The sequence below is a fragment of the Lutra lutra genome, chromosome 17 (assembly GCF_902655055.1).
Source record: "Lutra lutra chromosome 17, mLutLut1.2, whole genome shotgun sequence".
Lineage (NCBI taxonomy): Eukaryota > Metazoa > Chordata > Mammalia > Carnivora > Mustelidae > Lutra > Lutra lutra.
Window position 1 is genome coordinate 38,735,500 of NC_062294.1, and position 17,881 is coordinate 38,753,380.

Consider the following 17,881-nt stretch of genomic DNA (forward strand, 5'->3'; position numbering starts at 1 on the left):
GCATTTTAGACTTCTTTCCATTGCCTTCTTCAAAGCTAGAATTTGCTTTATTAAAAAGTCCTTTTTTTTAAAATGAAAAGCAAATGGATTTGAGTTCAGATTTTCTTTATCTCCTGCCCTCACATGAGGATTACAAATAAGATAAAGCAATTTAAAAAGTAAAAATATTCATATATAAAATTATACTCCCAACTTTCCAGGGATTAGCTTCCATAGATTCCTCCTAGGGTGTTCATGCCTGGCAGTACTTAGAGTTGGAAGTATCCTGTGACAGGGCTTTGATGTGTAACTTTCATAACTAAATTCTCTTGAGTAAGGATGGAAGATGTGTGTTATTTGTGTTGAATTTTATGTTATAAGTAGGGTACCTTGTGACCATTTTTACTTAGAGAGTTTTGAAGCTCTCAGGCAGCTCTTCAGGGTCTTCAATGTGCATATGAATCCTCTTGGGCTCTTGTTAAAACAGAGGATTGTGATTCAGCTGATTGGGGGGGTGGGTGGCTGAGAGGCAGTACTTCTGAAATGTTCTACAGGGGATACCAGTGTTGCTGGTCCTTGGACCACACTTTGAGTAGCAAGATATGAGATATATACATCCTTGGAGTTGTCTTTGCTTACCTTTAAAACCATGCCTCCCTGTGTCAACATCCCTTCTCCTCAAAAGAAAGCCTTATTACTAAGTCTACATTTGTGCCTTTTAAAAGTTGGCTATTAACAGCCATGTCTTTCCTTTTTTTTTTTTTAATAGCAAAACACCGAATTGCTCATAAACCTCACTCCAAACCAAAAACTTCAGAGATTTTTGAAGCAGATTTTGCAAATGATGTAAAATCCAAGAATTTGCTTGCTGATAAGGAACTGTGGGCTCGACTTGAAGAACTAGAGAGACAAGAAGAATTGCTGGGTGAACTTGATAGGTACCTAATGACAAATCATCTTTCCAAGAGAATTTATTTCTAAGCACATTTCCTTGTTAATCTCTTTCCTCATTAATAAAACAATACATGCTCATTGAAGAAAATATAGAAAAGTATAATATATTAAAGTATCAATAGTCCTACCACTCTAGGGGCAACTGGGTGGCTCAGTGGGTTAAAGCCTCTGCCTTCAGCTCAGGTCATGATCCCAGGGTCCTGGGATCAAGCCCTGCATCAGGCTCTCTGCTCAGTGGGGAGCCTGCTTCCTCCTCTCTCTCTCTCTACCTGCCTCTCTGCCTACTTGTGATCTCTGTCTGTCAAATAAATAAATAAAATATTTAAAAAATAATAATCCTACCACTCTAAAATAAATATTCTTTAGGATATTTTCTTTTAGGGCTGTGCATTTGTGTCATGCCCATGCATATATATGTGTGTACAGAAATACTTAAAATCAATATTCCTATTTTTTTAATTATAAGATTTCAGCCATATTTTATATAATGAAGTCCTAAGATATATCAGATAGTTGACTTAAAATAATTATGGATGCTTTATATATTACATTTTAAATGAAATATTTTTATACTGTATCAGGATAATGCTATATATTTGAGTGACTTATGAGAAAGAAAAGCTTGCTCTGGATTTGTTACTGTAAAATATTTATCCTTGCTTTCGTTTGCAAACTTTTCTGTTTATTGAGCAGACAATTTGTAAACTGATCAGATAGTTATATATATGGAAAACTTTTCCAAACTGCTATTTGAAATATACATTAGCACTCACTTGGAATTGTCAAAATGCTCAATGAAATCTGTTACTACAGAAGTTCCTGTATTATTTTGCTTAAATGATGTACCATATGCAGTAATTAATTTCTGTGAAAAATAGGACATGAAGCACAAAGTATATATATATTTTTCTACCATTTCACCTATATAAATTCTTAGGTCTTTTGATTAACTGATACTATTTCATTTTTTTAGATCAGTCTTGAATCTTGTTATTTTCTTGGTCACGATTCTCTATTTTTGCATGATGTTATTTCAATTCTTTTGCATTTTTGGTTTTGTTATTTTTGTAAGGTTTTCAAATCCTTTGTAGAAATGAAGCATGAAAAATGTACATGTGTTTGTATAAGTGTAATTATATTCGTGTGTATACATACAAATCCTTCATTTTTTAAAATTACAGTAATACATGCTTGTAAAATATTCCAAATACAGAAGTAGAAAATAAGAATGTGTTAATTTTCTGGGCTTTAATTTCTCGTCTTTAAATAGAGAAACATATTCTCTGTGAATTTCTTACAAATCTCTTGATTGTATTATTTATATTGTATTGTGTGTGACCGTGTCCTCTTGCAAAGATTAAAAAAATTATCTATATTCTACTAAGTGTTTGAGTAACTACTACATACAGAATAGTGTAGGGTTTTTTTGTTAATTTATTTCAAAACATTTTTATAGACTTAGAATTCTGTTTAAATATATATCTTATTCAGTCTTAATTTTTACCCATTGAAATGAAAAGAGAATTATAATATGGAGAATATGGAGAATTTTGATGTGTTTGTTTGATCTCGTTAATTTTCTATTTCTTTACTAGTAAGCCTGGTACTATGATTGCAAATGGAGAGGATACGACATCTTCTGAAGAAGAAAAGGAAGATCAGAATATAAATGCGCATGTGATGCATCAAGTAACAGACTCTGTTACTTCGAGCAGCTGTTATAAGGATGTTACACATTCAGAACTGTTCAGTGGTCAAATGAATGGCATTCATACAGTGAACGGTTCAAATTCTTACCACAGTAATGAAGATGATGATGATGATGGTGGTGGTGATGATGGTGGTGGCGATAATGAAAATGACCAGGATGCTTTAGGGGTTGGAGATCATTCTATACCAACAATATATTTTTCTCATACGGTCGAACCTAAGAGGGTTTGTATACTTTTTACTAATTCTGTATATATTTTAAATATTCAGTATCATCTGTAATTCTCTTTAAAAGAACAGTGTCAGCAGTGATTAATGTTGTTGATAGTGCCAAACAAGAAGACCATCTTTTACATCTTTCTCTGGCCAGTTTTTCTAAAAAGAAAAAGGAGGATGTGTGGAGTCCAAAGTCTCCGTAGTTGGTTTTGGTACATTGTTATCTGAAGCCACAATAGAATTTCAATTGTTTGGGGTATAGAAAGGAATCAGATTTGAGGAGCAACTACTGTAATTTCACCTTCATTCAGAGGTTTTCTTTTTTTTTTTTTTAATTTTTAAATTTTTTTATAAACATATAATGCATTATTAGCCCCAGGGGTGTACAGGTCTGTGAGTCGCCAGGTGAGAGTTTTCTTATGAATTCTAGAGTTAATTATATTGTGGGTGTTTTGATGTACTTGGGATGTTAAGGTGACTGCTTTAGTTACATTCCTTATTATGCCAGGTTGTTATTTTCTGTGTGGGCACAACATGAATAGGAGTGCCATGAGCAAAGTTGAAAAATTTAGGAGGAAGTAAAAAGTAGTTCCTTTCTGATAAAGTAAATATAAACATCTGTGACTAATCATAACTTTAGAATTTTGGCATTTTAGAGCTGGGGGTTACTATAGAGATCTTCTAATACCAGGTTTTTAAGCATTTTTTTTAGTATCAAAAGACTTTTTATTCCCTTCCTACTTATTATAGAATCCCAGTATTTAAAATAGATCAAAACAGGTTGGTTCTGATTGGAGGAAGGATAGACTACCTTAAACCCATTCCCTTGCTCTACAACGCTGCTCCGAGGAGCAACTGGGAATTCATCTTTCTCATTCATCTTTCTCAAGGAAACTTAAGGCCTAGAAGTCCATAGAGCTGGCTAGTAATGAAACAGAAAGTCCTTTGTATCAGTGTTGTGCTCTTTGTACCACAAGGTACCTCTGCAGGGATTGCCTAGAGCATAGTTAAGGGTCTATGGTATCAGTCTTAAGTATCCGTGGTTATTATTTAATGAAACATGTTTAAAACATATTTGATATTTCTTAGGTCCCTTAAGTTATCCCTGCTCTAATATGAAGTGAAATTATTATTTTTTTAATGTTTTAATACTTCAGACTAAAGTGAGCATCTTGTGAATTCTTTGGAGAAAATTGACCTAATAACCAGAAAAACAAGTTTGTTTTATGAATCTTATTTCAGGCTTTAAACTTTTTCTTATTTGCATGTCCATAAAATAGGAAGAAGAAGTAATATTTTTAGGAATGTTATGAGAGAGAAGTCCTTCATGTGGAAAGTGCAGTAAAATGCTGAATAGGAATAGAAGAATAACATGATAATCTTACAGGGTTTTTTTTTGTTTTATTTTATTTTTTAGTCCAGTTTCTAAAAACTAGAGGTGTTTAAAAAATTCTGAATAGTTAAATATTATTTAATACTGCTTTTATGACTTAAATTTTATATTCTTACCAAATATTTCTTTGGTTAATTGTGTTCTTTGTTTTGAAATGCATGATTTAAGCCAAAATTTTATGTCCAAGTAATGGGGTGATATGATAGCTTATAATAAATCAATCATTTAGTTTAAATGTAATTTGCTTTCAATACAATAATAAAGTCACTGGAGATTAGAATTGGTCATTAAAGAAGACATAATTTAATGTAGTAAAAATATGTTAAGGGTAAGGACTTTTTAATCCTAATAATGCACATCATTTCAGTGTCAAAAAAAATTTTTTTTTTTTTAAAGATTTTATTTATTTATTGGACAGACAGAGATCACAAGTAGGCAGAGAGGCAGGCAGAGAGAGAGGAGGAAGCGGGCTCCCTTCTGAGCAGAGAGCCCGATGCAGGGCTCGATCCCAGAACCCTGGGCTCATGACCTGAGCTGAAGGCAGAGGCTTTAACCCTCTGAGCCACCCAGGCGCCCCTCAGTGTCAAAAAATTTAAACTGTTTTTCTTCTTTACTTATAGGGTTTATTTGTTTAAGTTTTGACTTTGATTTACTTTCTCAAAAGGGTTGTTATTTTATGTTGTGAAATTTTTAGGTCCGAATAAATACTGGAAAAAATACCACTTTAAAATTCAGTGAAAAGAAAGAAGAAGCCAAACGTAAACGAAAGAACAGCTCTGGCAGTGGTCATTCTGCCCAAGAGCTGCCTACTATCAGGACTCCTGCTGATATTTATAGGTGAGTGGTATTCGCAGGCAGTAGAACAATCTGCTGTTCCCATCCCCCTCTTTGTAACTGAACATATATAGGAAAAAGGTTGTCGGTAACACAGAAGGCTTTCACTGAAAAGCGAGGTATTTGGATAGAGTTGGCTTAGTATTTCAGAGGCTGTCACAGGAGCTGCTGAACTACTGAAAGCAGTTGAAAATTGCATGATCTTTCCCTTTTCCCCCTCTTTGCCAGTGCTTTTAAAACGTTCCCAGTCGATCCAGTCAAAAAATGTTGTGTACTTTAGTTACAACTTTGTGTTTCTAGTGGGCTGGAGCCTTACTTTCCTGCCACAGCAGTGAAGGTGCTTGGCAGGTGGTTTATCTTTTCACAAAGTGGGAGTTAAGTTTTGCTGTTCCAGTTTTTTGTTGTGTTGTTGAAAAAGTTACCATTTGAAAATACCTACTGTTTTCAATGACCTACGTTTGTAAAATAGTTAAAATTGCATAATTGTCTTCTAAGTAGGCCTAAAGTGTATGTGGAAATGTGGCAAATCAGGTGTCATTGAGAAAATGCTTATAAACAAAGTGCTCTGTTTTATTAGGCCAAAAAAAATCATGTTTTTAAGAATATGAAACATTATTTGAAACTAAAAATTATTTTGATTGTGCAAATTTTACATGTAACCTTGTAGATTAGTTTCTAGAAAAGATTTTTTTAATATCATTATAAATTTATCCTCTGCTTATGAGTTACCTAAAGTGGATGTATCTATTTTGGATATTGTAGGGTCTTCGTTGATGTTGTGAACGGGGAATATGTCCCTCGTAAGTCCATCCTGAAGTCTCGCAGCAGAGAAAACAGTGTTTGCAGTGATACCAGTGAAAGCAGTGCCGCTGACTTTGATGACAGACGGGGAGTTCTGAGGAGTATTAGCTGTGAAGAGGCCACTTGTAGTGACACTAGTGAGAGTATTTTGGAAGAGGAACAAGAAGAAAACCATCATAAGAAACTTTTGCCCTTATCAGGAACACCTGAGGTGTGTGTGTCTCTGACTCTTTGATTTCAGATGGTATCTTTCATGAGTTTTTGTAAGACTAAAAAGGTGGTGGTAGCTCCATTTCAGAAGGGCCTATCATTCATTTTCCCGATTTCACGTAGATCATTTTTAGAATTGAAAAGATACGTCTCGGGGTGCCTGGCTGGCTCAGTGGGTTAAAGCCTCTGCCTTCGGCTCAGGTCATGATCTCAGGGTCCTGGGATCGAGACCAGCATCAGGCTCTCTGCTCAGCGGGGAGCCTGCTTCCTCCTCTCTCTCTGCCTGCCTCTCTGCCTACTTGTGATCTCCGTCTGTCAAATAAATAAATAAAATCTTTAAAAAAGAAAAAAAGAAAAAAAGATACGTCTCTGCTTTTTTAAAAATTTTTGAAAATTATAGGTGCTGTGTCTCGGGTATGGTTTATAAATTATTAATCTTACAATCTTTAAGTTATTTTGTCTTATATAGTTATTTATTGAAGTTAATCAACTGGTTAATGGCATTGTTTATCTTACAGCTTCTTTAGTTTATACATATATTTAATCTCAAAAGTCATGGAACCTAATTCATTCTAGGCTTGTTCTTTTTCAATAATTAATAATTTGTAAAAAATTAATAGTCACTAGCAAACATAAATGCAGGTCTAAAAATGTAACATAATTCAAGAAAATATTTGTAGGGAAAAATATTACTAATCTTAAAGTTTTATTTTTGTGAAGTAGGAATTTTAAAGTATCTCAGTTTGCATAATTGTTACATTTTTGGCCAGATCATTTAGCGGCTTTTTTAAAATAAATTACCACTAGACCAAACCATAGTCATTTTATAATGGCTTACGTAGATGACTATACTTCTTAATGAAAAAATATATGTGGCAGATAATTATCGAAAGTCCTGTGTTTTGGCCTGTGCCAGTGACATATTTATTCTTGGGGGTTGTGGAATCGTTTTACAATTTAATGAAAGCTGTAGATCCCTCAGAAAAATGAGTGCACACATATATATTCTTACCTACCATGTTGCATACACTTTCGTGTGTGAGGAGGGAGGGGTATTAGAAGATCCCAAAGTAAGAATTCCTATCTTTGAAATAGTCATATGTTATGATTTCCATTATTCCCACACATGATTTCTAATTTTTTGTTTGTTTTGTGGGTATTTCAAGTTTTCAATTTATAAGGTTCCCACTCAACACCTGTAATAAAAGTGATATACCCATTTAGGTATATATCAGAGACATCCAAAAATATATATGTTTATATGTATGTTTATATGTTTATATATCTCTAAAACTGTTGCTTGTATTAAATAGTACAGCAACTAAATAGTAACTAAATGGTGATAATTGTACTAAATGTCAGTGGAGATGGAGATCATTAGCATTTAGGGACAGTATATATGATCAGAATATTCTCCTCCCCTCCACCCAGTACAATGATCTCAGTTGCCCTGGAAAATATCTCATTTAATAGTCTTCCAAATTGTTAGAAAAACAGGTAATGGGTATAGACTTTCACTATTTCAAAATTGTTGAAAATTAGGTTTTTATAAGGACTTAATGTATCATGGTATGCTAGAGCTCAAGACTGGAAATTTAGTTTTATTTCATTCTTAATTAGCTTTGCATTTTGTATTGAACTGTTGTCAGCATTCTAGATGCTGTACACTTTTTTAACATCAAAACAAGTAGTTCATTTATATGGTAAGTACTTTGGAAGATACCTTTTCAGTATCTTTAAATGCTGAAATAATGTCTTTTTTTTTTTTCAAAAGGCTCAATGCTCATCAAGATAAAATAGGAGTCTTGAGAAAGTAGATTTTGAGTTTAAGAGTTTGGATTCCACCCAAGTTCTTAAAATATTACAGGAAGGAAAGGGCATTCTTGTTTTGTTTCTTTGATAGGGCAAGGTGGAGGGGTGTGGCTTTCTAAACTACTCAGGTGATACATTGTCTTAACTAAATTTGTACTCTTGTTAGACAAAGGGAAGCAAAATATACATGAAAGTTTACTTGTCAGATTTTACTTTGTATATAATGAGTTTTAAAAGATGAAAGGGGGGATCCAAATACCAGAAACTTTAAGAATAAAATCCATACCAACTCCTTGGTTTTTATAGACTTTATTTATTTATTCATTCATTTAGATTTATATATTTTAAAAATTTTATTTGAGAAAGTGAGCGTGCAGGAGAGCACAAGATGGGAGGGAGGGGCAGAGGGACAGGGAGAAGAAGACTCCCCCATTGAACAGGGAGCCTGATCCTGGGATCATGTCCTGAGCTGAAGGCAGACACTTAACCGACTGAGCCACCCAGGTCCTCCTTTATATAAAAAGATCTTTATGTAAAAAAATATATAAAGATATATCTTTGGTTATATTTCCAGCATTTTGTACACATTACTTTTTTTCAGTTGAACACACAGTTGGCCAGATTAAGTCCAGCAGACATCCAGTTGAAATTAAAGGATCACTTTTTTTTTTGTGGAACATCTAATTTTCATTATTGTATTAATTATGGTAAATTTTGAGACTGGTGCTTGTCTCCACTAGTATCAGCACTTGATTTTTCAGTTTATGCTGATCTCTTAAATAAATTTGAGGTAGGACTCAATAAAATTCTCAAGTAATTACATAAATGAACACCACCTAAGAAATGTCACTGCTGCTGAAATTAAACTATTGGCTAGTGGCAGCATGGCTTCCATAGGATAGCTCATTCGTCAGCTCATGTTTGATACCCTAGTAGCATTTTTTAGTTTAATACGTTATTTTTCACAGCATGATCTGGACATAATAATGGAATGTGTGAAAGTTGAGGACGTTTTATGTACCCATTTTTGTTTAATCCCAGATAAAACATTTATTTTACATTTTGCTTTCTTAAATGTATGCTATAAAAATGTACTTATAGTTGGTGGTGAAATTAAGATTCATTTTAATAATACTTGATTTCTCTGGACAATTTGTATTTTGTGTATTTATCCAAAAACCTTAAGAATTTACTTTCGACAAAAAAAGAAGTGTCTAATTGGCAAATACAGGATAACGATTCTGTGGGCATCTTATGTTTTGTTACCATAATCTGATTTTTGTCTTCTAGGCTTTTTCTGGAACTGTAATAGAAAAAGAATTTCTGTCGCCCTCCTTAACACCACACCCAACCATGGTTCATCCTGTGCTACCCACCATTCCAGAACGAAAAGAAGTTCTGTCAGAAGTATCAGAAGAAACTACAAAGAGGGTTTCAAAGTTCAAAGCTGCCAGATTGCAGCAGAAAAACTAGGGCCTGCCTAGGCAATGGTAGTTTACATCCTGGAACCTAGTTTTGCATTTCTTTAGAATCTGTATCACAAAATACGTTACATGTAGTTTGAAATAAGGCGTCCAGAATTCATTTGGCAGCAAGATCTCATACTGTTATCAGTGGTATTAAAAATCAAAGTAAATGTTTGAATACTTTAATATTCAGCTTGTTTTGTTAATTCTCTGAATACTGTCAATACTGTTGTCTTAAGTTTTCTTATGATGCACTGGCAGTATTTAGAATTATCTTTCAAAGAATACTGTTCATATGCATTGTTTTTGTGTTTTGAACTAAATATAAGCAGTTTTGTACCAGCTGTGAAGTTGTGCGTACCATATGGACCATTTTAAGGAAACTTCTAAAATTTCAGATAGATTCAACAATTATATTACTTGCTTTAGCATTTTAAAAGCACTTTAAAAAAAATCTACTTCTGTAGGTTTTGCAGCTAGGTGGCTATTTAAAAAAATTCTCCCCTTTGTTGGTCATTCTATCATCTCTGAGGCAGAAAGCTACATGTACCCTATGGGAAAGTTTCTTTGATTGGAAGAATGGTATTTTGTAAAACATTTTTTTTTCTAGTAAAAATTTTATGAAACTTGGTCTCTAAAATGTGAACTTTTATGATTCAGAATTGAATACAGAAATGTCTTTGATTCATATACATGCTACCTGCACCACACAGTGGTTCCTTGAATTCATGTAATTCCGTAGGCAATTCTTCTCCCTTGGTGTGTTCACTTTTAACTGGAATTATATTTTGGGAGAGAAGTAAGGTTGTGTAGATGCTAAGAAAAATTACCAGATTTTTTAAATAAGAAATTTTATGTTTTAATTTTCCAACATTTTCATTCTCTAAGGCTACTTTCCTACTAGTAAATAATTGAAATAACATATTTACTGTTAGCAAAAATCCTTAAAATAAAGAGAAATTTATTCTAACATTGAAAATTATACTGCAAGTGTTAATCATTAGCTTGATGCATGCTGAAATGTAGCTTTTAAAAAGCATTCTGCATTAGTACTAAAATAAGCCATCAGTGCCAGTCCACCCTCTATTCATGGCTAAATATTTAAAGGTTATTTATAGCTTCTTTAATGAATTCTTGCTTAAACAAAGTGAAATTATGTCCTAGAAAAGTAGAAGCTATTTGTAACTAGAACAGCACAACTGTAAAAGTTTTATGAATATGTATTTTAGTAATACGGGGGTGAGCCTGAATCTCCACAAGTTAATGGATAATTCAGAACAGAGGACTGATTTTGAAAGATAGCCTAAAAATGTAGATTTGTTCTTTAGTAAAGTTTAATGAACTGTGCATATATTTTTAGTTAAAACTGTTTTCTCTCAGCCCATCCCCCACAAAAATTAAACCAAACTGAGAGTACCATCATACACACAGAAGAGTTCTGACTCCCAATTGCTATTCAAGTTAGCCCTGCTGGATATTCTCCCAGAAACAAACTTTATTTGTGGGACTATTGCGATATTCTTTACAGGCATGTAATTTCAAGAGTACTGTCATTAAATAATTTTTCATAATTTGAGCCTGTTGTTATGTAGTTTATGTTACTTCTTGCAAATAAGACGTTCCCTCATAGAATAAGATAGTAGTAGAAGCAAGGAATAAGTGTTTGGTAACATTTTCTTATGTTCTGCCAAAGACCAGACCGAAGACCAGATGAAGTGGTATGGCCCCATTCCATAACTTCAGTTTTGCAACAAAATTTCAGTTGTGATTTTACATTATAGGTTTATTTTTCATATTAAGTTCATGTTTCAGTGGGATAAATAAAATGAAGCTGGTCATAAGTGTTCTCTTTTAAACCAGTGTAAAACAGAATAGCAGAAGTTTTTTGTATTTTGAACTAATTTTAGACTTAGAGAAAAATTGCAAAAATAGTAGTTTCCATATACCTCTTCATTCAGCTTCCCCTAATATTCTAGCATCTTCTATAACCATAATGCAATGATTAAAAGTGGAAAATTTATGTTGGTGCAGTACTATTAACTGATTTACAGATCTTACTTGAATTTCACCAACTTTTTCACTAAGTGTTGTTTTTCTGTTCTAGGATCTATTTTGCATTTATTATAACTCTGTAGTCTCCTCCTTCGTTTGTTTTCTTTTATGACTTTGACATATTGAAGATTACTGGTCAGATATTTTGTAAGATGCTCCTCAATTTGAGTTTGTTTGATGTACTCATATTTTAGAATGAGGTTTTCCCTTTTTGGCAAGAATACCATAGAAATGCATCATATCAAGAGGTTCGTATCAGAGATGCATTCTAGTGTGTCGTTTCAAGAGGTCCAAAGTTTCAGTATTAACCTTGGTGATTTGGTTAAGGTGGTGTCTGCTAGGTTTCTCCACTATAAAGTTACTATCTTTTCCTTTGTAGTTAGTAAATACTTTTGAGGAGCTACTTTGAGATTATGCTTTTTTTCCTCCTCAAATTTAAGCCCACTAATTTTTGCATTCATTGGCAGATCTTGCTTGCAACAGTTATTACTGTTATTAGGCAAATTATTATTTGCCTAACAGTTATTTTCTTGTTTTGGCTTTCTACCTACCTACCTACCTCTCTGCTCTGTCTCTTCCTCCCCTCCCCTCCTTCTTTCCCTCCCTCCCTCCCTTCCTCCTTCCCTCCCTTCCTCCTTTTATTCCCCTAATGTAATCTAATGTGGTAGAGGGGCTCCTGTGAAGCTCTTTCAATGCTCCTATCAAGAATTATTTAGATTTATTAGCATTAAGATGTCTGGGTACTTTATTATTATTTTTTTTTTACATTTTTCTCTTAGAATTCTTTTGTAAGGAAAAGCTGTGCCATTCCCCTTCCTGCTGTCTATAAATTTATTATTTCTATCAGTATGAACTTGGATATTTATTTTATTCTGTGGGTTAAGATCCAGTTACCATTGTTTTGTTTGCTCAAATTGTTCTGTATTTGACCATTAGGAACTTCTTTGAGTTGGTTCCTGAATTCTTTCACAGATCTCTGTATTTTTGTTTGAATATTTTGACTCCACAAAATGTTACAGGCTTATCTTAATTTTTCCTGCTCCAGCCTTCAAATCATCAGCCACTTCTCCAGGGAGCCATTATTCCTTTTATTGGAGAAAGGTATTTAAATACCAACATTTCTCATATGGGTGTGTGTATTGCCATTGTAGTGCCAATTGCTAGAAGCCCTTCCTCAATAGATAGAGCTAGAAAATTATGTATACTAACCAGTGCATGTGTTTACATTTACACATTTGTCTCTTTATATAAAAAAATACAAATTTATACTGATATTTCTGATTTTAATCTAACACCACAGGATTTGTTCCAATTTTTCCTTGTTTATGACTCCTTTCTGCAACAGTGAGAAACCTCGCTCTTATTATCTACAATGTATTTACCTACTTTTAAAAAAATCTGCTCTACACATAAAAGTAGTTTCAGAGTGTTAATCCTTACTGCCAGGAGAAGCACATTTATGAACTATAGTGCACTATTTATATTCTTTCTTCTTTAGCTAAGTATGAGTCAGGAAACTGCCAAAGTTGCTTAGGTTAGTTTTTTTTTTTTTCTTTCCCATCCCCTTCACTGTGATTGTGTCATTTGTAATACAGTTAGGTTCATTTGTCATCATTTGTGTTCCATTTTTGGTTTCCACATCGTTGTTGGGTGTTAACAGTTTAATCTGGTGGTATGTGAAGGGTGTATGAACACCAGTGTACTTCTAACAGTTACAGCTCTGCAAAAAGGTGAACTCAGAGAAGTGGCACACCCCCTTCTTCACTGGTACCCCGTTTCCATTCCCATCTTTCTATCACGTCCCCACCTACCTGCTGTGTATAACCTATCTCTATTTTCTCATCTCATTTTTTTTTAAATTTCTTTAACACAAACACATCCATATGTATTTCTTACTCCTTTCTGGCATGAGCATGACAGGTGTAACTTCTCCGTTGCACTTTAATTTTTTTTCTTTTTCTATTTTAATAGTATGCCTTGGTAATCACTGTATGTCAGTTTATAGAGATCTTCCTCCTTTTTTTTTTTAATTAAAAATTTTTTTTTAATTTTTTTAACAGAGATCTTGTATTCTCTTGTGTAGATGTAACATGGCTTATTCGGCACTTTCCTATGTATGGGCACTGTTTTTGGTATTTTGCAGTCACAAGTAATGATGCAGTGAGTAACTCAGTGTATGTGTATCTTCCAAGGGAAGATTCCCAGAAGTAGGACTGATGGACCATTGGCACAATTACTCTGTGATTTCTTTTAAACATAGTATAAGGTCTGTTTTGAATGTTACTGTTCTCTTACTAAGGACATAATTTTAATACATGTTTGCATATCTACATTTCATTGATGATTCTTTTGATAATATTGGGACTCCATAGTGTCCTAAAGTCATTTCAGAATCATTAAGGAATATTAAATACATATAGTGATCATGTTAATTTTGCTATATTTTTATTTATCTTACTTATTTGGGGCAATTAGCCTTGCATGTGATTTATAAGAGGTTTCCATTCATTGGAATATTTCCAAATTTCAGAAGTACAGATCTCTCATTGTATTTGATTTGTTTTTCTCTTCTGAGGAACAGCTTTTCAAGGATACTAATCTTTGTGTGTTCTTTCGGTGAGTAGCATATAAGCTTTCAATTGAACGCCTGTTAAATGAAATCTTCAACTGCAGTTGAAGATAATGGTTTATATGCTTAATCCACCGGTCAGTATTGTCAAGTTTTTACATTTTACAATGCTTTCTCAGTTGTTTAAATTTTTTCATTTTATAGGAACATCATTAGGATATGAAGAAGTTGTTGTAGTTACCTTAACTGATGAATAGTAAAGAATTAAATAATATTTTGAGCACTTTCTATGTGTTAAGCATTTTCCATATACTTTATATGGACTATATGTCATGTAAAGCTCCCAGCAGGCCCCTGAGGTAGGTACTGTTTTTTGTTTATTTGTTTGTTTGTTTAATCACCTCTGTTTTAGAGATGAGGAGAGTAACTCAGAGCCAAGGCAACATTTGTAGTCAAGCTGCTGTTAAAATGCTGGAATGGGGGTTTAAAGCCAGACAGTTTTGCTCCACAATCAGCACTCTTTAACACCCTTCTCTGACATGTAAATTGTTTGCTCTCTAAACAAGAGCTCCCACCTCATAAGGAAATAATGTGATTTGTAGAATATCAGAATATTCTTACTTATCATGAGGTCAGCTTTTTAAAAACCCGAATTGGAAACTTGCTCTGTTTCTTAAACTTCACACCTTAAGAGAGTTCATTTTGATTTGCTGGAATGGAGGTGGTTCCAGGTATGGTATTTGGCCATATGCATAAAAAGAAAGCAATGTAGATTGAGAATAGGTAAGATGTGAAGAGAGGTAATCAGTGTAACAGTATTTCATTGAGAAACTACTCATTTTTAAAATATAAATGTAGACATTATGTGCATGGAAGTACATCTTTAGTATATAATCCAGTGGCTTCATAGTGACACTCCTTGTCCTTAATGATAATTTTTTTGCCTTAAAGTATTTCGTATAACATTAATATAGCTAGTTAAATATTTTTCTAGTATAATCATTTCCATTTTGTATGTGTGATATTTTTGTGTTTTGTCTTTTTGTATATACGTACATGCATGTAATAGTGGTGTTATACCAATACTGCAAACAATTTTTAGCTTACTCTGACAATGTTTTATAACTGTCAGGTTTAGTTTAGGATTATTGTAATTACTCTTATTGGGACTTACTCCACTATTTTGGGCATTCGGTTTACTCTGATTATTTATCACCTCCCCACAACACCCCTTACTACTATTCAGATGAAGTGCTTTTGTTTTCCTGCTCTCTCTACTGATTTGGAAATTACATACTTGCTATATTTTAATTTTTTGACACTTTCCTATAAAAATGTGCACTTTTATCACAGCTCTGCTCTTCCCAGACAGTATGATCATTTTAGCGTTTGTAGTACTTTGGTTCCATTTTTTTCCTAACAGCTTTATTGAGGTATAATTTATATATCGTAACATCCATTTTTTAAGTATGCAGTTTGGTGGTTTTAAATTTCAAGTTGTGCTACTACTGCTACCACCCAGTTTTAGAACATTTCCACCATGCTAAAAAAGATCCCTTGGACCTATTTACAGTCAGTCCCTATTTAGATCTCCAGTTTCAGGCAACCACTAATTTGCTTTCTCTGTGTAGGTTTCCATTTTCTGGAAAGTTAATGTAAATGGAGTCCCACAATATTTAGTCTTTCACATCTATCTTTCAGTTGGCGTCAGGTTTTTGAGGTTCATCCATGTTGTATTAATGCATCAGTAGTTATTTATCGCTGCGTAGTATTCCACTGCATGGATGTACCACATTTTGCTGATTCACTCACTAATGGGTGACCACGTGAATTGTTTTCTGCGTATTGTGAATAATGTTACTGTCAACATTCACATTGCAAGTTTTTGTGTGGACGTATGTCCTAGGTACCTAGGAGTGGTATTTCTAGATTGAATGATGAATTTAGGTTTAGTTTTTTAAGAGACTGCAGTTTTCCAAAGTGGTAAAAATAGTTTTACCATCAATGTGTGTTTCCGGTTTCTGCATATCCTTGGTAACACTGCGTTGTCTTTTTCACACTAGCCATATAAAGCATTATCTCGTTTTAAATTTGCATTTATGTAGTGACTAACGATATTGCAAACTTTCGTGTACTGTTAGCCATTGTGTATATCTTCTTTGAAATGTCTATTCAAATTTGTTGCTCACTTTTATTTTATTTTATTTTATTTAAGTATTTATTCATTTGACAGAGAGAGATCACAAGTAGGCAGAGAGGCAGGCAGAGAGAGAGAGAGAGAGAGAGAGAGAGAGAGAGAGAGGAGGAAGCAGGCTCCCTGCCTAGCAGAGAGCCCGATGCGGGACTCGATCCTAGGACCCTGAGATCATGACCTGAGCAGAAGGCAGAGGCTTAACCCACTGAGCCACCCAGGCGCCCTGTTACTCACTTTTAAATTGGGTTCTTATTATTGAGTTGTAAGAGTTCTTTATGTATTCTAAATATAAGTCTTCTATCAGATATGATTTGCAAATATTTCTCAAGTCTGTGGCTTGTCTTTGATTTTTTTTTTTTAATGGTGTTTTTGAAACACAGAAGTCTTTGGTTTTGAAGAAGTCTAGCTGATAATTTTTTCTTTTTTTTTTTAATTTTATTTTTAATAAACATATATTTTTATCCCCAGGGGTACAGGTCTGCGAATCGCCAGGTTTACACACTTCACAGCACTCACCATAGCACATACCCTCCCCAATATCCATAACCCCACCCCCCCCCTCCCAGCCCCCCTCCCCCCATCAACCCTCAGTTTGTTTTGTGAGATTAAGAGTCACTTATGGTTTGTCTCCCTCCCAATCCCATCTTGTTACATTTATTCTTCTCCTACCCCTTCAACCCCCCATGTTGCATCACCTCTCCCTCATATCAGGGAGATCATAGGATAGTTGTCTTTCTCCGATTGACTTATTTCGCTAAGCATGATACCCTCTAGTTCCATCAACGTCGTCGCAAATGGCAAGATTTCATTTCTTTTGATGGCTGCAAAGTATTCCATTGTGTATATATACCACCTCTTCTTTATCCATTCGTCTGTTGATGGACATCTAGGTTCTTTCCATAGTTTGGCTATTGTAGACATTGCTGCTATAAACATTTGGGTGCACGTGCTCCTTTGGATCACTACGTTTGTATCTTTAGGGTAAATACCCAGCAGTGCAATTGCTGGGTCATAGGGTAGTTCTATTTTCAACATTTTGAGGAACCTCCATGCTGTTTTCCAGACTGGTTGCACCAGCTTGCATTCCCACCAACAGTGTAGGAGGGTTCCCCTTTCTCCGCATCCTCGCCAGCATCTGTCATTTCCTGACTTGTTCATTTTAGCCATCTGACTGGTGTGAGGTGATATCTCATTGTGGTTTTGATTTGTATTTCCCTGATGCCGAGTGATATGGAGCACTTTTTCATGTGTCTTTTGGCCATCTGGATGTCGTCTTTGCAGAAATGTCTGTTCATGTCCTCTGCCCATTTCTTGATTGGATTATTTGTTCTTTGGGTGTTGAGTTTGCTAAGTTCTTTATAGATTTTGGACACTAGCCCTTTATCTGATATGTCATTTGCAAATATCTTCTCCCATTCTGTCAGTTGTCTTTTGGTTTTGTTCACTGTTTCCTTTGCTGTGCAAAAGCTTTTGATCTTGATGAAATCCCAATAGTTCATTTTTGCCCTTGCTTCCCTTGCCTTTGGTGATATTCCTAGGAAGATGTTGCTGCGGCTGAGGTGGAAGAGGTTGCTGCCTGTGTTCTCCTCAAGGATTTTGATGGATTCCTTTCTCACATTGAGATCCTTCATCCATTTTGAGTCTATTTTCGTGTGTGGTGTAAGGAAATGATCCAATTTCATTTTTCTGCA

The 17,881-nt window shown here is 34.3% G+C and overlaps 1 protein-coding gene across 2 annotated transcripts in view; it reads left to right on the forward strand.

The window, feature by feature from the left end:
* Positions 1-10,951, forward strand: part of URI1 (URI1 prefoldin like chaperone) — a 98,823-nt gene extending 87,872 nt beyond the window's left edge. For both annotated transcript variants that reach the window (XM_047711303.1, XM_047711302.1), the window contains 5 exons: positions 749-917; positions 2,529-2,868; positions 4,947-5,089; positions 5,849-6,098; positions 9,200-10,951. In XM_047711303.1, the coding sequence (XP_047567259.1) occupies positions 749-917; positions 2,529-2,868; positions 4,947-5,089; positions 5,849-6,098; positions 9,200-9,382 (1,085 nt within the window). In that variant the 3' untranslated portion in view covers positions 9,383-10,951. The remainder of the gene's footprint in view (positions 1-748; positions 918-2,528; positions 2,869-4,946; positions 5,090-5,848; positions 6,099-9,199) is intronic.
* Positions 10,952-17,881: the final 6,930 nt, after the last annotated feature.